The sequence below is a fragment of the Lithobates pipiens genome, unplaced genomic scaffold (genome assembly GCF_037356315.1).
Source record: "Lithobates pipiens isolate NorthernLeopardFrog02 unplaced genomic scaffold, aLitPip1_a1.2 Scaffold_23, whole genome shotgun sequence".
NCBI lineage: Eukaryota > Metazoa > Chordata > Amphibia > Anura > Ranidae > Lithobates > Lithobates pipiens.
In genome coordinates, this window is record NW_027507785.1 from 268,408,169 (window position 1) to 268,427,382 (window position 19,214).

Genomic DNA, 19,214 nt, shown 5'->3' on the forward strand with positions numbered 1-19,214 from the left:
GTTAGAAATTATTATTAAATAACGATTATTATTATTTTAAAAAGCTGAAGATGATGCTGGCTGTTCACGTAATTCATTTGACAAGCTGCCTTTGATTTCTGTAGCGGACATGTATGCAAAGTGTTGCCTGTAGGAACCAGTCACCTTCCAATTGTAATTTTTTTTTTCCCCCTGAAAATGAAAAGAACCCTTTTGGTTTGATCTGCCTTTTAAAACATTTTTCATACATTAGTCTATCATGTCATCAGTCTTTAGCTGAGACTGTCACAAAATTTACATTAGATCCATAAAAATCATAGAGCTATTATTCTGTGAAATACATCTGGAAGAGACATTTTTTGGGGTGAGTAAGGCTACAGTACGTTCACACTAGCTTCCTATTTAGGAGAAATTATCTGGGAAATATACACAATCCTAATGTGGTCCTAAAGGCAGGACATTTTTTTCTTTAATGCATTCACTGTATTAACATAAAAAGTGTCCTAGTAATTGCATCACCCCCCATCCCCACCTCCCTATATACTTACCCGAGTCCTATCTCAATCCAGCGCTGTGCCTGTCTGCACGTTCTTCTCCTAACAGGACACAGGGCAGCATTGTCAGCTGTGAGAGCTATTGGCTCCTGCTGCTGTCTGTCAAATCCTTTGAGAAGGGGGCGGTGCCGAGCTGCATTTTGAGTGTCTATGGAGGTACACAGCCCGGCTCGGGAGCAAGGCTAGCTTGCTGTGGGGGGCACACAGAGGTGGTTTGGGGCCACTCTGTGCAACACCATTGCAAGTATAACATGTTTACCACTTTAATCCTTTTGTGACTAAGCCTATTTCTGGCATTTGGTGTTTACAAGTTAAAATCCATATTTTTTGCTAGAAAATTACTTAGAACCCCCAAACATTATATATATATATATATATATATATATATATATATATATATATATATATATATATATATATATATATATTTTTTTGCGGAGAATCTATAGAGAATAAAATGGCAATTGTTGCAATATTTTATGTCACACGGTATTTGTGCAGCAGTGTTTTAAACGCAATTTTTTGGGAAAAGGGACACTTTCATGAATTTAAAAAAACAAAACAGTATAGTTATCCCAATTTTTTTGTATAATGTGAAAGATGATGCTACGCCATGTAAATAGATGCCAAACATTATAATTGCGACAAACTCAGGGAATAGTGACAAACTTTGGTCTAATGCTAGAATTATTGCTCTCGTTCTGACGATCGCGGGGATACCTCACATGTATGATTTGAACACCGTTTACATATGCGAGCGCAACTTCCGTATGCGTTTTATTTGCTGCGTGAGCTCGCGGTGACGGGGTGGTTTGAAAAAATATTTTTTTCTTATTTATTTTTATATTATTAAATTGTGTTTTTAAATAAAAAGAAAATTGGATCACTTTTATTGCTGTCACAAGGAATCTAAACATCCCCTGTGACAGTAATAGGTGGTGACAGGTACTCTTTATGGAGGGATCGGGGGTCTAAAAGACCTCCAATCCCTCCTTTGCACTTCAAAGTATTCAGATCACCGAAAACGGTGTATCTGAATCCTGTATATTTTTAAAAAACTGGCGCCATTGGCAGCTGAGTAAACAGGAAGTGACGTTGTGACGTCACTTCCGTGTTTACATCAAGGAGACTGGAATGAAGCCGTTTCCGGCTTCATTCCAGTCTGTCACTAGCTGCGGGAACTTGTGGTTTGGCCTCCCGTACCACTGGGAGGCCTGGGAAGAGCAGCGGGAGGCGGCAGGAGGGGGGATGTCCCCTCCCACTCCTCCGAGATAACAACTGAGCGGCTTCTAGCCACATCAGCTTTCTGATGATAAGAACCGATCGCCCACTCTAAACAACGGCAGCTGCGGGCAGCATCCCAGTATAACCCCCGAAAGCCGAGTACACACATCTCCGTACGCTCGGCAGGAAGTAAAAAAAATTCAAAAATTTGGGTTGATATCAGAACAGATATGCCCCATACACACGGTCGGACATTCCAACCACAAAATCCATCGTATTTTTTCCGACGGATTTTGTCCAAAACTTGTGTTGCATACACACGGTCGCACAAAGTTGTCAGAAAATCCGATCGTTCTGAATGAGGTGGCGTCAAACACGTACGTCGGGACTATAAAAGGGCCAGTAGCCAATAGCTTTTGTCTCTTAGTTTATTCTGAGCATGCGTGGCACTTACACTTACACTCTACACACGATCAGAATTTATGCAATCAGATTTTGTTGTCGGAAAATTTGATATCCTGCTCTCAAACTTTGTGCGTCGGAAAATCCGACAGAAAAAGTCTGATAGAGCCCACACATGATTGGTTTTTCCGACAACATAATCCGATCTGACTTTTTCCATCTGAATTTCTGACTGTGTGTACAGGGCATAATAGAAGGGAAATCTTCCAATAGGGACACTAGATCTGGTGACACACCAGGGTTCCCTCACTTTGGATGGATTTCCTCTTACTTCCTGTTTGGCCATGGGACAGAAAGTGAAGGGAAATCTCCCTAATGGGATACAGATGGCAAAAAAACTGACAGGGGTTGGAACCATCCCTAACTCTATACAAAATGGAAAAAAAAAGTTTTGCCTTAAAGTGGTGTTGCCACCAAAAAATATTATTTTTTTTTGAAATTCTTAAAAAAATAAATAAATAAATAATTGGGAAAAAAAAATGTTTTACTTACCTCTAAATACCTGTTGCTAGGGGGTCCCTCGTAGTCTGCCTTCTTCCTTGCCTGTCACGTGTTCCAGGTGACTGCGCGGCGTATCACGGCGCCCTGGGCCGCTCGCGCATGCGCAGTGGGTGCCCGGCTGTGAAGCCACAGCTGGGTGCCCACAGTACGAATGACAGCGCCGCGAGTGGAGCGGGGAATGAGGGGGGGCTTCATTCCGCCGCATCGCTGGACCCTGGGACAGGTAAGTGTCACATTATTAAAAATCAGCAGCTGCAGTATTTGTAGCTGCTGACTTTTATTTTTTTTTTTTTTAGGAGGTACCCCACTTTAAGTTCTACTTGTACATGTAAATACATACAAAATCCTGTATGTCATTGCCCCATGTTAATGAGGCCTATGTGTTGATATGGTCTTAACCCCCCTGGAGGTATTCCCAAGTCTGGCTCGGGGTGAAAATTCAGAACCAAAAGCGGCAACCCCAAGCCAGACTCGGGATCGCATCGCTGGATCCAGGATGAGTTTACTTACCTTGTCCCCTGGATCCAGCGATGTCTCCCTGCACTATGAGCGGCTCGTCCTCCGCTCGATTCATCACATCGCCGGGCTCCGTTCCCTGCGAGCGTTGCGACGCACGGGGACGGAGGACGGCGCCAAATTCAAAAAGTAAAACACACAGTATACATACAGTATAATGTAATCTTACAGATTACATTACTGTATGTAAATATTTCACATCCCCTTTGTCCCTAGTGGTCTGCCCAGTGCCCTGCATGCAGTTTTATATTATAAAAAGTGTTCTTTCTGCCTGGAAACTGGAGATTGTCCATAGCAACCAAAACTGTCCCTTTACATCAAAAATGGTTTTAGACCAGCTAGAAAACAGCGATAATAAATTAGAATCACTTGCAGAATTGAGGGATAGCGATTTGTGGGGAGATCCGTCATCAAATACTGAAAAGTAATGACAGTGACAATTCTGCAACTGAGCAAATTTCAGTGTTTTTGATTTGATTACATTATTGAATAATTTTTATTATTTTTATATTATTATTTGGTATAATTATTTATAAATATTTATTATAATATAATTTATGATTTAATTTTTCAAACTTTATCATACCCGGGATGTCTGCTAGACTCTGGTTTGGACAGATTTAAGAGAGTTATTGCTAAGAATTACAGGACTACAATATAAAACGCCAAATTTTCATGCAAAATAATGGTACCACTTTCAGCACCTAAAATCGGAAATAATAATACCGCCAGGGAGGTTAAAGTGAAATCCGAGCTTATATCTAACTAGTCTTAAAACTGTCCCCTCCCCCTCCTCTTTCTTAACACCTATGCTAACTAACCTGTGTAAGAAAGATTAATATATTTACCTATTTTTAGGCTGGTCTGGTCATGTGATCTCCCCCTAAGTCAGCCAGCGGTAGCTGAAGGGTGCTAGACCAAAGGCGCTAGACCAATTGGGATAATAATACTGTAATTCTTGACCTCACAGTACCATGCTACCAGCAGTCTACTGGAAAAATGGAAATGATCAAAACAAAACCGCTGTTTACCAGTGTGCAGCACATAGGTTTGGTTTGTATCTTGAAGACTAAATGTCCAGAGCACCCCACCCCACCCCCCCTTATATCACAGTGCACCCCCCTTGCCTTGTACTGCTGCTGAGGAGATGGTGGGGGCGGAGTTGGGAAGCAGAAAGTGCAGGGTCTGGACCAGAGGAGGACTGGAGTCAGCTGCACAGAGCGGGGGCTGAGACAAGCCTCTTCGCGACTACACACAGAAGCACAGGATCTGTTGGAGGAGTTCTGTCCTCCTCTCTACTAAGACAAGGTGTGGGTGGAGAGGAGGGGAGTTCCGCAGCTGCAGGAGAGGTGCAAGGGCCACATGAAATGGCCTGGCGGACCAGATTTGCCTTGCAGGCCTTGTGTTTAACACACATGCTCTCACAGGAAGTTGTATCACAACAACAAAGAAAGCAATCAAAGCAACTTGAATAGATTATTTTTATTTTAAACCAGAATTTAGTGGCACTTTAAAGTCAAACTTTACTCTCTCAATCAACATGGACTATTTTTAAAAGAGAAATGTGGGATTTCAAAATAACAAACATACATAATTTCCCCTGCTGGCTTTACACTGAGGACTGAGTGATCAAAGACCTCTGAGTCATCAAGACCTTTTCAGTTAGCAGAGAGCGGTGACTGTCCATCACCAGCTCTGTGCTCTACCCCTCCAGTGCTCACTGGACCATCGGGCTGTGCCAAGGGCGGATCCAGAGCCTAGGGGCACTGGCAGAAAATTTTGCGGGCAATTTGTCAGGGCAATGGCTGGTGTTGGTGCTTTAATGGTGTCAGGATGATTGAAGCGCGTTATTTCTATTATTACATTGTAATATAAAATGAAATAATTCAACTCACCATAATGCAGAATCAGTGGGAGCCCTGTGTGTGTCACTTGCTACTGTCGCCTGCCACCAGATGCAGCGTGTCACTTGCCACTGTTGGCTGCCACCAAATGCAGATTGTCCCTTGCCATGTCACTTGCCACATCCCCTGCAACCATATGTAGATTGTCACTTGCCAATGTCACCTGCCACAAGATGCGGATTGTCATAAAGTGATGTTGCATTGCGGCCATCTTGGTACACCCCCCACTTGTCTGCAGTAAGCCTAGAGTTAGAAGTTGGCAAGCGGACATCTTTATACACCCACCGGAGTCTTGCTTTTCACAGTTATTTTTAACAGTAAACTAAGCTTATTTAGTGAAATATAAGTTGAGTTTACTTTTAAAAATACCTGTGAAAAGCAAGACTCCGGTGAGTGTATAAAGATGTCTGCTTGCCGACTTATAACACTAGGCTTACTGTGGACGAATGAGGGAGTATCAAGATGGTCGCGACGCAATGTCCCTTCAGTCACATATTCAGATGGGTATCACCTGCCTGCTTGCTCAGTCACATGACAGCCCAACCACCCACCGGCATGATTGCCTGTCCGCTGCTCAGTCACCTGCTTATTATTTTCTCGGGGGTAGCAATTGCCCCGTTGCCCCCCCCTGGATCCATCCCTGGGCTGTGCTGGCTCAGGCTCTAAGTAGCGCACTGAGAGGCTGAGCCAGCTGCTACTTAGGCTTCTGGGTGGATTTTGACATTAGTCTGGATCCCTCCAGAGCCTGGACCGGCTCAGGATCTGGGTCACAGTAGTACAGAACAAAGTGACCCAGAGGAGAAGTATGGCTCGAAAAAAGCTAGGTTGTTTTTCAAGGTAAAGCATAGAGACATGGATGGATGGTAAGTTTGCTTTGAATATTAAAATTGAATTAAAGCGTTTTGGGTATGTGGTGCTCAGATGGCGCATAGTTCTGCTTTAACTGTGATAGACCTTAGCACAACATAAGATATATTTCCCTTTGTTTGCATCTAGTGCATCTGCCACATTTTGATAAACATTAGAAAAATCCTCTAAGCGAAAGACCCAACTGGCAAAAGAATTGGCTGCCATTCAGCACTGACTGATTTCGCCAACACATACTTGTAAACAGTTGCAACTCATTATCGAATTCCAGTTGTTACAATCTTAAGTCTTCCAACTCTGGCTTGCAATTGTTTACTAAATCCCTAGGTTTGCGTTTTTAGACTCGTTATAAGAAAAAAAAAGAAAGAAAATCTTTAGTCTAGCAAACATTTCATTTTACCACTGGAGGGCAATGTTTTTCTATAGATTTCTTCCTTGTGGATGTCTAACGGGAAAGGTTTTCTGTTGTATTTGTATTTTTCCACTTGTAAAAGTTCTTTTTTTTCTGTGTTCTTTGGGTCCGATTCATGCTCTCCAATCCCCCACCTTACCCTCCATGCTGGAAGGTGTTAACTATCTTCTGATATCTTTCAGCCAAACGTTTAAGAGGTTTGCCAGCACTGCCAACATCCAATGCACGGAGATCCTGGAATACTGCCAAAGTTTGGGAAAACCCGGCCATTTTATTCCTTCTTTCCAGGTACTGTACCTGCTACCAACACAGTTTATTCTGCATGTTGCTCTTTAGTATTTATTTTCTAACATTTTCTCCTTCTATAATCCTGTTAATTTAATGCCCAGTCCCCGTCTTTTGGAGTTTATGCCCATTTCACCATTTCCCACAGTGTACATACAGGTATTTTATTAAAATTTGCGCCTAAAATTACAACCTAATTGTTTAATCCATGTACAATTTCCTTTACATTTACAGGCTTAAAGTCTTACTATAACCACAACAATAAAATAAATCTGTATATGCATTAAAGCATGCTTGTGGAACCTAAGGGGTTAATCCTCTGCATTGTGTAAAAAGGCTGTTTTATCCTGTCTTCTCTGATCCTCCCCTTCTTCCACTGCCCCCAATCTATCTCTTGATAGAACATAGTGTTGGGGACACTGCACATGCTCAGTTTGGTGTGTATTGCTAGAGAGTTTCTTACTTTTTTTTTTTTTTTTGGGGAGGGTGCATGTGATCAGCACAGGGCCAATCAGCACTGTCCAGACAGGGGGTCAAGGGTTCTACAGCCTCACAGGACCGTCAGAGTGGAATGAAAACTCCTCTTACAAGATATAACCAGACACTGATAGAAGTCATAAGACTGCTATATATTGCAGATGAGAAAAGGTATTTAGCAGTTTATATTTACTTAAATCATTGCAAGTCCATGGTCTGTGTACTGTGGGAGACCAGATATAGTGAATGCAGCGTCCTGGGTTTAGGAACACTTTTACCTGAGTATACACATTCCGTTTTTGTTTTTTGTACAGCAGGTCAAACGAAAAAAAATAAAAATAAATGAGATCCCTGCATCTAGACAATGATGCTGCTCAGATATTCTATTCTGACAGCAGGCACTCTGGGATTCCCCCCTCACCCCCATCAGAATAAACTAATCAGAGTTTGCAGCCATTGGTTCAGTAGACCAGCTTGAGTTGAACAGACAGCAGTACGCGTGTACTGACTTTCAGTACGTGTGTACCGGCCTTTAGATTTAGCAGCTGTATAGTGCAAAGACATATAACAACAGTCCGTTTGATGACCATAAAGTCAGTTCTCACACTATATAGTTGTCAGTACATCTAAAGGAGGTTGTGCAATTAGCTTCTGACCGAGAATAAAGTGATTGTAAAATCTCGTGCTTTTTTCTATAAAAATAACAATCATTTCATACTTACCTGCCCTTTGTAGTGGATTTGCACAGAGCAGCCTAGATCCTCCTCTTCTCTGGTCTCTCTTCTGTGCTTCTGGCCCCTCCATCCTGTCAAGTGCCCCCACAGCAAGCAGCTTGCTATGGGGACACACGAGCCGAGTCACAGCTCCATGTGTCCATTCAGACATGGAGCTCCATGGAACTCCTGATTGGCTAACTAACTTTGATTGACAGCAATGGGAGCCAATGGCGCTGCTGCTGTTTCCTAGCCAATCAAGAGGGAGAGTCTCAGACACCCAAGACACTCGTGGACATTGCTGGACAGAGATTGGGCTCAGGTAAGTATTAGGGGGGCTGAGTGGGGCTGCTACACACAGAAGGCTTTTTTATCTTAATTCATAGAATGACAGCGGGGAGGTGCGACACTCGTTCTGGGACGCTGTCATATGACGGTATCCCAGAACGGCCGATTTTGGGCCCCCACGGGGGCACGCAGCGTGGCAATCACGGCCGCACTGTGTTGCTATGAAAAGGCGTGACCCTGATCTCTGTCTGTGGCTCTTTAACCATGTGATCGGCTGTGTCCAATCACAGCCGGTCACATGTAAACACGGAAATGCCAGTAATCAGCGCCATCTCCTCGTAGGGGACAACAAAGCATGTAATGATCATCAGTGCCCTGATTACATTAGAGCGCCACCAGTGTCACCATTCAGTGCCAGCAATCAGTGCCCATTGCCCACCAGTGCCAGCAATCAGTGCCCACCAGCGTCCAAACGTGCCACCACTCAGTGTCCATTAGTGATGCCGGTCAGTGCTGGCTATCAGTGCTGCCCATCAATGTCCATCACTGTCTATCAGTGCCACCAATCAGTGCACATCAGTGCTGCCTATCCCTGCCACCTATCAGTGCCCACCAGTGCTGCCTATCAGTTCTAATCAGTGCCACCTAACAGTGCCCAGTAGTGGCACCTATCAGTGCCGTCTATCAGTGCTCATCAGTGCAACATATCAGTGCCACCCATCAATGCCCATAAGTGCGGTATATTAGTGCCTCCTAATCAGTGCCCATAAGTGCCACCTCATCAATGCCCATGATAATTCTATGACCATTCACACTAGACAGAAGTCGATCTAACAATCAACTTTTGTTAAATGGGATGTTGGGACATTTTCATTCAATCAGTGGGCTGCAATCATTAGACTTTAGTGCTGATTGGAGCATTCTGGCAGTGGAGAAGTCCCCAATGAAAGTTCCCAGTGAATGGGAAAACTAGTTTGGATTTTTTTTTTTCGATCAGCCCCCTGGCTGATCAAAAAAGAAAAGAAAAGGGATCCATCTATGGCCAGTCTTAGGTTTAGGCCAATATTGTCCATATGCCATGTGGTATATTAGGACAATGGTGTTATGAGCATCCTCATCTCTTCATTATGCACAGCTGCATGTTGAGGAATTCCACAGCCCCAGCAAATTGGGATGGCAGCCTGTTATTATGTGATAGCTTCCTGTGGGTTCATTCCAAGCTCAGTTTGGCCTGAACCTTATAGTGCCTTGAAAAAGCTTTCATACCCCTTGAAATTTTCCACATTTTGTCATGTTACAACCAAAAACATAAATGTATTTTACTGGGATTTTATGTGATAGACCAACACAAAGTGGCACATAATTGTGATGTGGAAGGAAAATGATAAATGGTTTTAAATTTTTTACACATTTTACAATCTTTGTACATTTGTATTCAGTCCCCTTTACTTTGAGACCCGTAACTAAAATCTAGTGGGCCCAATTGCCTTCTGAAGTCACCTAATTAGTAAATAGAGTCCATCTGTGTGTAATTTAATCTGTGTATAAATCCAGCTGTTCTGTGAAGCCATCAGAGGTTTGTTAGAGAACCATAGTGAACAAAAAGCATCATGAAGGCCAAAAAACACACCAGACAGGTCATGTAATGTTGTGGAGAAGTTTAAAGCCGAGTTAGGCTATAAAAAAATATCCCAAGCTTTGTATGGCACTGCGAACCTACCAAGACATGGCCATCCACCTAAACTGACAGGCCGGGCAAGGAGAACATTAATCAGAGAAGCAGCCAAGAGGCCCATGGTAACTCTGGAGGAGCTGCAGAGATCCACAGCTCAGGTGGGAGAATCTGTCCACAGGACTACTATTATGGCGTGTACACACGACTGGACTTTTCGGCAGACTAGGTCTGAAGGGATTAGTCCGTCGGACAATCCGATCGTGTGTGGGCTAGTCCGATCGTTTTTCAAAAAATAAATCCAACGGACCTAGAAATAGAACATCCTAGAAATAGAACATTTTTCAAATCCATCCGACGGACTCAGTTTCGACGTACTAAAATTGGGAAAACCGCTCGTCTGTGTGCTGGTCCGACCAACCAAATACGACGCAAGGGAAGCTATTGGCTATTGGCAATTGAACTTCCTTGTTTAGTCCCGTTTACGACATCATGTTTAAAATGAACAGACTTGCAAACGGACTTTGTCTGTTCGTGTGTGGGCAAGTCCGTTCCTCTGGGAAGGCCGTCGTAACTCCGCCGAAAGTCTGTCAGGAAGACCATCGGACCTAGTCTGTTGGAAAGTCCAGTCGTGTGTATGCAACATTAGTCATGCACTCCACAAATCTGGCCTTTATGGAAGAGTGGCAAGAAGAAAGCCATTGTTGAAAGAAAGCCATAAGAAGTCTCATTTGCAGTTTGTGAGAAGCCATGTGGGGACACAGCAAACATGCGGAAGAAGGTGATCTGGTCAGATGAGACCAAAATATAACTTTTTGGCCTAAAAGCAAAACACTGTGTGTGATGGAAAACTAACACTGCACATCACCCTGAACACACCATCCCCACCGTGAAACATGGTAGTGGCAGCACCATGTTGTGGGGATGCTTTTCTTCAGCAGGGACAGGGAAACTGGTCAGAGTTGATGGGAAGATGAATGGAGCCAAATACAGGGCAATCTTAGAAGAACTTGCTAGAATCTGCAAAAAACTTTAGACTGGGGAGGAGGTTCACCTTCCAGCAGGACAACGACCCTAAACATACATCCAGAGCTACAATGGAATGGTTTAGAACAAAGCACATTCAGGTGTTGGAATGGTCCATTCAAAGTCCAGATCTAAATCCAGTTGAGAATCTGTGGCAAGACTTGAAAACTGCTGTTCACAGACGCTCTCCATCCAAACTGACAGAGCTTGAGCTATTTTCAAAGAATAATGGGCAAAAATGTCACTCTCTAGATGTGCAAAGCATGTAGAGACATCCCCAAAAAGACTTGCAGCTGTAATAACTAGACATGTGCATTCGTTTTCGTCCGAATGCATTTTCGTCCGAATTTCAGCTATTTTCGTTTTCGTTTTGACAAACGATAACGAAAGCACAAAGGAATTTTTCAAAAGTGTGTTTGTTTTATTTAACCATTTTTTACACTTTCTTTGTGAAATGGTAGGGGTGCTTTTGTACCCCCTTACCATTTCAAACAGGGGGGGGGCCGGGATCTGGGGGTCCCCTTGTTAAAGGGGGCTTCCAGATTCTGATAAGCCCCCCGCCCGCAGACCTCCACAACCAACGGCCAGGGTTGTGGGGATGAGGCCCTTGTCCTCATCAACATGGGGACAAGGTGCTTTGAAGGGTCACGGACCCCCAAAGCATCCTCTCAATGTTGAGGGTATGTGGCCTGGTACGGTTCAGGAGGGAGGGGGGGGCGCTCTCTCGTCCCCCCCTCTTTTCCTGCGGCCTGCCAGGTTGCGTGCTCGGATAAAGGGTCTGGTATGGATTTTTAGGGGGAACCCCACGTCAATTTTTTTTTCAATTTGATGCGGGGTTCCCCTTAATATCCATACCAGACCTGAAGGGTCTGGTTATGGATATTTAGGGGGAACCCCACGTCAAATTTTTTCTTAAATTTGAGGCAGGGTTCCCCTTAATATCCATACCAGACCTGAAGGGCCTGGTAATTGAGTTTGGGGGACCCCCACGCTTTTTTTTAAATTTATTTATTTATTTTTTTATCAATGACTTTCAATGAGTGTTCTCTGTATTACGGGAGCCGACAATTCATAATAGCTGCGAGTGATTTTAAAGGACTTTTTTTCCTGCATAAATGACACTTTGTGCTGGGACAGTTCTAAGCACGGGAAACATGCGCCCCTTCACAGGCACACTATAGACAACCCCCCCCCTACGAAATTTAAAGGAATATTACACTTTTATTGTTTCACTTTAATCATTATTAAAATCACTGCTCCCGAAAAAACGGCCGTTTTTAAAACTTTTTTTTGCATTGATACATGTCCCCTGGGGCAGGACCCGGGTCCCCAAACACTTTTTAGGACAGTAACTGGCAAATTAGCCTTTAAAATTAGCACTTTAGATTTTGAACGTTGTAGTCCCATAGACTTTAATAGGGTTCTAAAGTATGCTATATAGTTAGCTCCGTCGAATCTTCTTTATACATTCGACAGACACCATAAGCCTTCCAAGACAGATTCGACCGTAATTCATGTGGATTTTCGGACGAATGCAATTTTTGAACGAAAAACGAAATAAATAAAAACGAATTTCGGGAGTAACTAAATAAATTAAGTTTTCGGACGAAAACGAAATTCCGAAACGAAATATTTTACTCTGCACATGTCTAGTAATAACAGTGAAAGGTGGTTCTATAAAGTATTGATTTAGGCTGAATACAAATGCACGCCACACATTTCATATATTTATTTGTAAAAAATATTGAAAACCATTTATCATTTTTCTTCCACTTCACAATTATGTGCCACTTTGTGTTGGTCTATCACATAAAATCACAATAAAATACATTTACGTTTTTGATTGTAACATGACAAAATGTGGAAAATGTCAAGAGGTATGAATACTTTTTCAAGGCACTGTAGCTCACCTAGCTTGTAATATGTGCAGCCTGCCTAAACAAAAAAAAATGTAGTGACCATCTCTAAAGAATGATTGATTAACCAGTTCTCGACCGGCGCACGTCTATGTACATCGGCAGAATGGCACAGCTGTGCAATGGGCCTACCTGTACATCCCTTTGAATTTGCTGTCATGCCATCGCGCGCCGGCTGGGAGCTCTGTGAGTAGGATCATAGGTCCCACAGACTCGATGCCCACAGGGATACCCGCGATTTTCTCACAGAGAGGAAGAACGGGGAGATGCGAATGTAAACAAGCATCTCCCCGTTCTGCCTAGTGACACTGTCACTGATCATAGCTCACTGTGATCGGGAGTTATGATCAGTGATGTGGCACACACAGCCCCTCCCCCTCACAGTTAGAACACATCCCTAGGACGCACTTAACCCCTACAGCGCCACCTAGTGTTAACCCCTTCACTGCCAGTCACATTTACACAGTAATCAATGCAATTTTAATCACCCTGATCGCTGTATAAATGCGAATGGTCCCAAAATTGTGCCAAAATTGTCCGACGTGCACGCCATTATGTGGCAGTCATGATAAAAATCGCTGATCGCTGCCATTACTAGCAAAAAAAAATATTAATAAAAATGCCATAAAACTATCCCCTATTTAGTAGATGCTATAACTTTTACGCAAACCAACCAATAAACGCTTATTGTGATTTTTTTTTTACCAAAAATATGTAGAAGAATACGTATCGGCCTAAACTGAGGGAAAAAAAATTATATATTTTTGGGGGATATTTATTATAGCAAAAAAGCAAAAAATATTTTTTCAAAATTGTCGCAAAAAATAAAAACCGCAGAGGTGATCAAATACCACCAAAAGAAAGCTCTATTCGTGGGGAAAAAAAGACGTTGATTTTGTTTGGAAGCCCCATCGCACGACTGCACAATTGTCAGTTAAAGCGACGCAGTGTCAAATCGCAAAAAGTGCTCTGGTCTTTGGCCAGCAAAATGGTCCAGGGCTTAAGTGGTTAAGGTGCAATTTTTTTGGCTGTTTTTTTATTATTAGATGAATCATTGCATGCACATTTCTTGAATCTGGAAGCATTGTTTTGATATTATTTGTCATCTTTGCATATGTGAACATTCAGGCTGGATTCACATATTATGTGGTAACTTATAGTAATACGCAAACTGCACCACAGCATTTAGTAATCAGGGGCGGGGGGGCAAGCTTTAAAGAAAAATCCTAGAAGCTGATTGACTACAATGCACAGCTGCTCCAGATTCTGTGTGCATCAGTTTTAGTAAATCTGAGTGCAAGTTCCTCTTTTTCAGCACAAGATTGACAATTAAGAAACAGACAGGCTTTGAAAGGTTTTTTTATGAGTGTGACCTCTGCCAAATCTGGATGAATCTGCACTTATTCCATTTGTGAGAAAAGATGATAGAGCTTGTAACTGAACTACATATGAAAACATTTCTCACAATTTTAATGCTTTAGGTGATTTTTTGCCATATTGATGCTCTTGCAACAACACAGTTGAGTACTGCCTGTGATACATTTTTTGTTTATTTGCACCAAATGTTACATTATCAGGGCAAACTTTCCAGGGTCACCACACTTCTTAGTCGAAACAGTGCTGGTACCCAAACTTGTAGCAAAATGTTAAAAAACGCATCTGCAAAGACAACAATCTCTGGGAAAAAACAAACACTTAGTGGGGAATTTATTAATACTCAAGTTAACCAAATCTGGAGCAGTTGTGCATAGCAACCAATCAGCTTCTAGCTTCAGCCAGTTAAACTTTGAGAATGAGTACTGAAAGCTGATTGGTTGCCATGCACAGCTGCCCCAGATCCTGTCTGCTCCAATCTTAAAAAAAATTCCCTCATAGGGTAACAAAAGTGAGAAAGGTAGACAGACAAAGAATAGAGAATGGGCAATGGAATCTGAGGGGAGAGGAAAGAGTAACAGAAGGAAGCAGTATCGGCTGGTGCTAAACAATTTTGGTGGGGCGAAAAAAAAACGCTCCAGGTCTGCACTCACCCTACAAATGGAGCCCTCCAGCGACCACAGCTTCCGTATTAACCCGGTCTTCTTTCCGGGTTCCAGATTCCAAATCTTCAGCCTCTGTCCTGATTGGCTGGGATGAGAAGGCGGAAACTGATAGCGAATATTGATTTTGCTAATCACAAAGTGAGACGGTGCTCTGCGCCCCTCAAGGACAACATAAAATAAGCCACTTAGAGCCTCAGGCTCTAATCACGTCCTTGTAAAATGACAAACCTAATAGAAACATATTAGTCTGGCGCTATGCACAGTGCACAGCCACACACATAGAATGATTGATTTAAAAAAAAAAAAAATTTGAATATGACTAAAAATTTTTAACTTTAAGATGTTAAAAAATGTTAGTCATATTATCAGCTATTAAAAAAAAATTTGTTCTATGCTTAGATTTTGCAAACTAGGGGGGCGGCGCCCCTTTTGGACCGGCCGCCACTGGAGGTGAGAATGGTCATAAAACTATTTGGTGATGATTTAGAAAGCTGAATTCTGCATTCAGTCTGTTATCCCTTGTGTCAAACAGAATTATCACTCATAGTTCAAAGATTTTTCTTTACTGAGCATTTTTAAAGTTACCTATAAAAAACAAAACATTATTGTCTTTTATAAGGTGGTCTGGTTGTGAGAAATAATGTCATATGTATGTAGTAATCCTTTTTTTCTTGTGTAGGGCCCTCTAGTGTGTGTGTTACTAGAAGTGTAGTGTAGGAAAATTTAACTCTGTAAATTTGAGTCTTAATTAAGTCAGGGTTTTTTATATTTCAGGGCTGGGTGACTCATCCTAGCAGCTCTCTGGTGCCCCTCCCCTAGTGTCTGTAAGGTTGGAGAACCTTCTAAAATTAGAGGTTGGGGGTTAGGAGGAACTGCCATGAATATTTATGAATATTTATGGGGCCTCAGTCAATCCCCAGAAGTGGGCTGGCAGGGGGCAGAGACAACCCCATAAATAGACATCGGCCATTCCAGCTGGGGAGTCGGGTGGAAAATGTAGATACAGTGTTGAGGAAGCTGTCGATGGCCCTTAGTGGTACCTCCTGCCTCTGGCCGGTTGCTTGGTTGCTATCCTGCCGAAAACACAAAATGAGGAGGCTTTCCCGGAGGCACAGGAGCAAAGAGATAACAGAGTAATTCAACACTGGTTGGGACTAACAAAGGGGGGAGACTGCCACATGTAGCCAGTCTCCCTTGAAGACAGCGGTGGGCTTAAGTCTTCTACCTTTCCCCTGAGACATCTCCAGAGAGTCAGCTGGGTGGGCTGGTGACGAGGTAGCCGGGTGGGCTGGTGAAGAGTCAGCCAGGTGGACTGGTGTAGAGGCAGCTGCAGCCAGATGGGCTAGCATTTCCTGAACCAGTGGTACTGGGATCAGTGGCCACAGAGGAAGCAGAAGGAAAGGTTACACACTGTTTCACCCCACATGTGCTATTCTGAGGGACTGTGCGTTTCGGGCTGTTACTAAACTGACAAGTCAGTCCCATCAGGAGTGAATCTGCAGAAGTTGTGCAGGAAAGGAACAAAGTGTGTGCAGGAGGAAAGTTGTCCCTGAGGTTCTTGTTAAAATAAAGTGGGCATCCCATTAACTCCCTATCTCCATCCAAGTTGTTAACCCCCTAATAAACAACAAGAACAAAGCTAACAAAGCTACGGACTGTTTTTTGACTTTGTGTGCCTGTGAAGATGCGGTGTGCCTGGCTGTGCAGGAGTGGGGGATCTCTGTTCATCTGCAGCTCCTATGTGGGGCGTGCTACATTTTTATGATGTGTCTATGTAGAATCATTATTTTTGTAATGCCTGTCCTATTTCACCAATGTAGCATCCCTGGGTACACTTATTTAAATGAACGAGGTACACCGCACTACCGGAGGTGCCGATGTATGATCCAGTTACACTGACGGTTCTTTTTGTGTGACACTTTTTGATGGGTTGCTGTGTCTGCAGTTTGTAGCTTTTATTGTTGCAAAGGCTTTGTTCCCTTGTTTGCTTCCCTGTGATCAGAATAACGTTTCCTTCTGATTAGTTTATATCTGAGGTTGGGTGATTGCTTGAAGGCCAGCATTGGGGGGGATGTTAGGAGATTTCTTTAAGCATTTTATCCTCTGTTATGATGGGTTGCAGCTCTTTGATTATCTTTCTCATCCTTTCTAGTGCTGGATTGTATGTGACTACTGAAAAGTGTAAAAAATAAAAAAAAAAACAGCCTTGTATCTCTAGTAACCACATAAAATGTAGCATAACGATAATCACTGAGCTGCAACCCATCATAACCGGAGATGAAAGACTGAAACAAATTTACCAACAACCCCCAATGCTGGCTTTAACGCAACCGCCCAACCCTAGAGATAAATAAATTATCAGGAAATGTCACTATGACTACAGGGACCCAAACAAGGGAACAAAACCATAAACCTTAGGCAGCACAGTGGCTTAGGGGTCAGTACTTATAGTGGTTTTGGGCAAGACATTTTTACCTTAATGCATTCCCCGCATTTAGGTAAAAAATATTCTAGTAGGTGTATTGCGACCCCCCAACCCCCCACACCCCCCCCCCCCCTGCCGTCAAGTGCTATCTCGATCCATCCATCCATCTGCAGCAGCACTGGTCTGTGTTCTTCTCCTAACAGGACGCAGTGGGAGACATTGGGGGTTATTTACGAAAGGCAAATCCACTTTGCACTGAAAGTGCACTTGGAAGTGCAGTTGCTCTAAATCTAAGAGGTAGATCTGAAATGAGTGGAAGCTCTGCTGATTTTATCATCCAATCATGTGCAAACTACAATGCTGTTTTTTATTCTCCTCTCTGATCTACAGCGACTTTACTTCCAAGTGCACTTGCAGTGCAAAGTAGATTTGTCTTTCGTAAATAACCCCCATTGACTTCTGCTGCTGTCAATCAAATTCTTTGGGGAGGGAGCAGGGCTGAGCAAGCGATTTGCTATGGGGCATATACAGAAGAGAAGGAGCCAAGAGCATAGCTCCCAACTGTCCCTGATTTTGAGGGACTGTCCCTGATTTGGAACAATGTCCCTCTGTCCCTCTTCCCCCCTCATTCGTCCATCATTTTGGTCTGATCTATATAGTTGTATATAAAATGCACTTTTTTATCTTTCAAAAAATGTTTCCCAGATCTAAACCTTTCATCCAAATTCTAAATTGCTGAATTTGTACATTTTAAAAGCATATATAAAGGAATAGTATCAGTAAAAAAAAAACCTTGTGGATTTGATTAACCTTTTTTGGGGTTACTTCTCCTTTTAAGGGGGTGTGACAGGGGGGCGTGTCCTATGCCTGCATACATTTGGTAGTAGGTGTCCCACATTCCCATTTCAAAATGTTGGGAGGTATGCAAGAGCACTGGCGGGGAACCCCAGAAAAGGAGGCATGGAGCTGCTCTGTACAATACCATTGCACAGAACAGGTAATATAACAGATTTTATATATATATATATATATATATATATATATATATATATATATATATATATATATATATATATAATCAGCTAGAGCGCTCATCTGCAGCCAGACTGGCAAAGGACATCGTAACAAATGTAACCATGTTTGATATTTTGATATGCTTTTACACTGCAATATTTAGACACACACAGCGCAAAAATACCTTTCTGCTGTTGCTCCTGTAGGGAGATTTAAAAACTCCCTTACAGGCTTTAACTTAATCTTCATACAATTTTCATAGATATTTTTTGGTCTGCTAGTAAAAAAAAAAGACAATTGTTTATTTCTGACATCTGTGCAAAAGATGTTCTTAAATTTAAGGAACATTGCAGTCAAACAAGAATATAAAGCATTTAAAGTAGAACTCTGCTCCAGAGAAATAAAAAATAAGATTGCTTCCTATACATGCTCTTTTCACTTTAAAATTAACTACAATATCATGGAAAGTTTTACAATGTGTACATAGCATTTATTTGATCCTGCTAATGATTGCGACAATGCTTTACGTCTTGTGGGGGGGCCATCGATGGTAACACAGCACTGCTGAATTCATAGCCCCATTGTCAACCTTTTTATCCTGACCTCTCTGGTTATTTAAGTAGAGACGTCATCATGTCAGGGTCTGGCTCCCTGGAGATGCTGTCAGCCATGGAGACAGAGCTGATAGCATCTCCAGGGAATCATTAGACTTCTTCAAGGTAAGGCCGGGGTGGTGAAGCTGAAGGAGGCAGCTTTGCTACTCTGTGTACACTTCTTATGCCGCGTACAACCGTTTTTATGGTCTTTCCGATGGAGTTCCCCTGAAACGAACTTGCCTACACACGATCACACCAAAGTCCGTTCATTTAGAACGCGGTGACGTGCGACGGGATTAGAAAAAGGAAGTTCAATAGCCAGTAGCCAATAGCTGCCCTTGTGT

General features: G+C 42.7%; 1 protein-coding gene across 2 annotated transcripts in view; it reads left to right on the forward strand.

Moving 5' to 3' along the window:
- The window catches only part of SEC16B (SEC16 homolog B, endoplasmic reticulum export factor), a 392,979-nt gene that overhangs the window by 180,071 nt on the left and 193,694 nt on the right, over nt 1-19,214 (forward strand). For both annotated transcript variants that reach the window (XM_077453184.1, XM_077453185.1), the window contains one exon: nt 6,602-6,707. In XM_077453184.1, the coding sequence (XP_077309310.1) occupies nt 6,602-6,707 (106 nt within the window). The remainder of the gene's footprint in view (nt 1-6,601; nt 6,708-19,214) is intronic.